The sequence below is a fragment of the Amphiprion ocellaris genome, unplaced genomic scaffold (genome assembly GCF_022539595.1).
Source record: "Amphiprion ocellaris isolate individual 3 ecotype Okinawa unplaced genomic scaffold, ASM2253959v1 Aocel_unscaffolded115, whole genome shotgun sequence".
In the NCBI taxonomy this organism is placed as follows: Eukaryota; Metazoa; Chordata; class Actinopteri; family Pomacentridae; genus Amphiprion; species Amphiprion ocellaris.
The window spans coordinates 1-5,001 of NW_026559273.1; the positions used below are offsets into that span (position 1 = coordinate 1).

At 39.9% G+C, this 5,001-nt stretch overlaps 1 protein-coding gene across 1 annotated transcript; it reads right to left on the reverse strand.

Moving 5' to 3' along the window:
- Positions 1–271: 271 nt before the first annotated feature.
- Positions 272–4,920, reverse strand: LOC129348385 (vesicle-trafficking protein SEC22b-B-like). Its single transcript, XM_055008743.1, has 4 exons — positions 4,762–4,920; positions 3,904–4,064; positions 2,294–2,440; positions 272–1,244 (listed from the first exon to the last, which is right to left on the reverse strand). The coding sequence occupies exons 1-4, from the start codon at positions 4,770–4,772 to the stop codon at positions 1,090–1,092; spliced, it is 474 nt and encodes a 157-aa protein (XP_054864718.1). The 5' UTR covers positions 4,773–4,920; the 3' UTR covers positions 272–1,089.
- Positions 4,921–5,001: the final 81 nt, after the last annotated feature.

A 5,001-nucleotide genomic window follows, 5' to 3' on the forward strand; every position in this document is an offset into this window, starting at 1 on the left:
TTCCAGCCACTCTCACTGAAACCAGCTATTTAAACTTGAATTATCACAGTCCAGCTCTACATGTCCAGGATTAACGTGGAGAACTGATAAGAGAAATAACATTTTCTAACTATTATTACACCTTATAATTATCCAGATGTGTTTTTCAGAATTGAGATTATTAAACCTCTTCCTTAGTTGCCTATGATGTGAGAAATACAGGAAAAAAGTGACCGTTTGCTGTCCTTTGTTGATGACAAGCACCTTCGGGACCAACTTGTGCACACTAAACTGACATGCAACTACAGTTTATTCTTATAGAAAATGATTAACCTGCAAGGAAAGGCGGATATATGAGTGTGGGATGCTGTCACTGCTGTCCCTCTCAATAGTTATAGTCATTTTTAGGGTCACTGACATCCCATAATGGCAAAGAAATCTGCAGGTGGAATAACATTTGCAAGGCTTCCATACAGTATTAAAAAAGTCCACTTCAATTACTTCCTGTTACTAAGCCTATTTGAAGTCCTTACTGAAGCTTAATGCCGTGTTTTGCAAATATGTGTAGTCGATACTGAATGTTGTCCATCACTATTATGATTAACATGTTAAATGACTAGTATTTCCCATGTAATGTGGTCAGGATAAATAAAATGTTTAGATTTTTTTTCTCTTTTCTGTATTATTAGACAGTATACAAGATTGAATCAGCCACTCCTGTTACAGTACAGTACAGCTTTGGAAACTCACAAAACAGGAAATTTTCTTCTCTTAAATCTTCCCCTCGACACTTGCACACAAATCAACTTCAGGAAAAAAAAACAATCAGCTCATAAACACTCCCACACATTCACTCATTCCCTCTCCGATCCAGGGCAACTACGAGAGCATTAACGGTTAATAATAAAACTATGTATGTGACATCATTTATATTCAGATCACACATCCATGGACAGGCGAGAACAGAAACGGGCGGCGGTTTGTCTGTAAAAGTCTTATTGAGAGCAGGGAACCTGTTTTTATCTTTTTTTTTTTTCTTCGAGGTCTGCAGACTCCTTGCAGGTCATTTTCCACTTCAACACCCCCTTCTTCCTCCTTCTCTTTCATCTCTCAGAGCCACCAGAAGCGTACATAGACAATGAGCATGATGAAAAAGACGCCGCCGGCTGCCAGTTTGGCATAGGTGGAGCGGGTGTTCAGATACTTGGCGTCGCTCCTGTACTTCTTCGACAGGCTGGACAAGTTGCTGGCCTTGGAGTCGAGTGCTGTGTGGAGGAGAAAGAAGGGGAGAGGGAGTAGAAGACAAAAGAGGTAAGAGGAGAGTGGAGAAAGGACACAGAAGTGGACAGAATCAAACACAGAAAAACTCATAACATGATGTCAAACTGTTCTATTTATTCTGTGAGAAAATGACATGAGTTCTACCCAACTGCACTGTGAAACAAGACTGACATATCCGGGCTTTCTTTGTGTAAGTCGGCTTGACAGAACTCAGATTTTCTGCTTCAAACTCTGCGCATTCACATAGAAGGAAGCGTTTAACTCGTATGCAGCTGCTTCTGTCAACAGGTTGTTATAATGGAGAACAGTGAGAAATACAAACATTTATAATGGTAAAAGGACTGCTACTGCAAAACTGAAAACTGGCAATCGTGTGTTAATATATTTATTTCACTGATTTTACTGAATGGAGCTGCTTATTTGTAACTGACAGCTGTAGATTAAACTTCACCTATTCAAACATTTTGTATTGGAGAGCATTTAAGTTTCACACTGTCCCATAATGCAGGATATCACTTTAAATTTTGGCCAAATCAAAGTGAAACAAATGTTTTTCATTGAATAATCTGTCATAAATAACAGTAGAATCATTGGATATTCTCATGTGTTCTGTTAGCTGCAGTTCCAGCAGTGTAAACTAGACATAAAATCATATTAGTAGGATTTCTGCATCACCAGCTAAAAACATGTCAGGTTCCCATGGCAACACGGTGACATACAGTGTGTAATACTGTAACCGCTTCATTCAGTGGTTTTAGTAACATACAGCTCAACAGGTTTGCAGATTCCCTCCGCTGAGAATCTATATCATTGTAAAAATCAACAGGAAATGTTCTGGTTAAAGGAAGACGCTTCTTCCAACCAGTTTGAACTAAAATATAACCTGCTCCACAGCATCAGTTACCATGGTGACCTAGCAGGTTAAAAGAGTCACCTTAGTGACAATGAAAACTCTCACTTCAAGCCTCGCTAACCCACTAATCTCTCCCCGTTGTACAACCATCAGAACAGGTCAGAGACACCAGAGACTCACCAGAGAGAGCTTCTCCTCTCTGCAGCACCTCCTCGATGTTCGCCACCATGATCCTCTGAACATCTTGCAGCTCTGTGTTGATGCTGCCCAGGTTCCTTCTCGCTCGGCTGTCAATGTACGACTTCTTGGTTTTCTGAATGTATGTGTCTAAGGAGAGAGACACAAATATTGTTCCTTTAAAATATATCAAAACTACATTAGCTGTGAAGATGACTGTCAGCTCTCACTGTAGCTCAACAACCCCTGCAGGTTTTATATCTGCACGTTCAGGGATTTTACATCAAAAACAGAGACGTAAGAGTCTGACAGGAAAGATCCGCTTAATCCAGTGTAGTGGAACTTTCTTTATCAGTTTTCTAAGAGTGAACCGCTTTTCCCTTTGACCAAGATTGCATGCAGTGGTGCAAAATGAGCAGTGGAGGCTCTGCAAGCTTTAACCAAAAACCAACTAAAGGAGATAATGCAGTGGTTGGCTGAGAGGTTGCATTAGATTTTTACCTTCCACATTTCACTGTAACAAACTCGGTTCCAGTTTTCAAGAATTTTGAGCCTGAAAACTTTAAAACAGATCGAATTATGTTACTTTTGCCACTCAGGAATGTAGTTATAGTTGATACTGACCTTAACAAAGGGATCAGGGTTTTTTTTTTGCTGTTTTTTTTTTTTCAATTCCCTGATAAAACTCAGCGTTTCAGCTTAACTAGGTTGCTCAATTTTATGTTATATTAAATTAAAATACATTCCACATACTAAAGTATACAGATTTTAATTTGGACTGGACAAGATATCGAGTTTATCTGGAGAGTAAAATCAGAGTGGAGCACTTCCATTAATAATAAGTCTCCACTACTACAATGTATGTATTCTAGGGCTGGCCCGACTAGCAGTTTCTGGGCTCCGGATATTCGGCCCCAATTAAGGACGAATATCCGAGTATTTGGTTCGGTTCCCAAAGTCCGACATAAGGCCGGGGGGGACGAATTAACAGTTCTAATACTGATCACGCCACATCGTCCGGGTGGGGGGCATATCCGGATATTCAGATCTCAAAATAAATATTCGCATACCACCGTCACAACTGAATATTCACATATCCGAATATTCGGGTTCAGCCCTAATGCATTCTAAAATATATTGCACTGGCCACCAATGCATTTAAAACAAACACATTTTACTGAACACACTGCACAGTAGAACAACTAGCGATGGTAAAACAGATACAGATTTAAACATCCACTATGTAGAAGTCGGATCTATGAAAATAAATGCAACAATTAGGTTTTTATTTGTGCAACTACAAATTACTGTGTTCCAATAATCTTAGAATGAGCTGTTTATATCGAAATAAGGAGCTGATTATCTTCCACAGTATGTGATTCTACTGCAGCCCTGAAAAGACAAATGACAACTTGCTTTGGAGAAGTTTTTTTTGTTGTTGTTGAAATGGCAGTTGTTTTAGGCATCCCTACACACTGAAAAAGGTATTCATTTGGTTGCAATTTGTAACCTCACCACCAGATCAAACTAAATCCAACGTGCTGGTCCTTTAATGTCAGCGTTGTGATCAGAGGTGCTTTACAAAGTTTCTCCTGGTTCCGTCTTTTTCTTACCAAATTCGATGAAGGAGTAGGGGCGGGACACCATGGGAACCTTCTTTCCATGCTGCTCGTGAAACTCTGCCTGCAGGTCTTCTAGGTAAGCGAAGGCTAGCTTCTTGGGGAAGCTGGCTTCACACAGCACGAGGTAGCACACGCCTTTCTCTATAAAATAACTGGAAGGAGAAGCAAAAGTGTGATCAGAAATTAAACATCATAGTCAGGATGAACAGGCAATCAATTTTCAAATTAAGATTGCAATTTAAAACGATGGTATCAGCAATTTTGTTCATTCTACCTATTGATACAAACACACACACACGCACACGCACACGCACACGCACACGCACACGCACACACACACACACACACACACACACACACACACACACACACACACACACACACACACACACACACACACACACACACACACACACACACACAAAAATAATATGGCTGCATGCTGTGGTAAATTTTAAGCCAAGTCTCAATATTTTATAACCAAAATTTGCAGCATGTCTGACCAGTGGTTTAATAAATTCAGGCCATCCTCATTTAATAGTATCTCATGTGGTCATACTTCATCACATGCTATCAATCTATTATACAGTTAGTATTAAACTGACGCTCAGCTTTAAATGAAACTACGACGCAAAATGAAATCACAGTGGAAATCACAGTCAGGTTTCCGCTAAATCGTTCAGCCCTACTGGGTAGAAACACAGAAAAATTAATCTTTTAGGTGATTTTTGTAAAGTCTCTGTTGCATAATTTCTTCAGAACTGTTAAGAAACCATTATTGACAATGACAATTATGGACAATTATGACAAATGCAGTGTAATGGTCTTTGAGTTGTGCTTCATACTCACTGAAATGCCATTGAACCGGCTTCTAAAGTGCAGCGTGTGGGACTCTGGTCATTGAGTTTCCTGAAGAGTTGCTTAGCCTGACTCTGATACTGCTGAAGATCTCGACCCAACTAAAGAGATGAAAAACCCACACAGGTCATGACACAGTTCACTGACATTTCACACACACAACACAGTATTTAATCAGGGCAAGAAACTGACTTTTGTATGCACTGCGGCAGGTGGAATCCACAAGCAAAT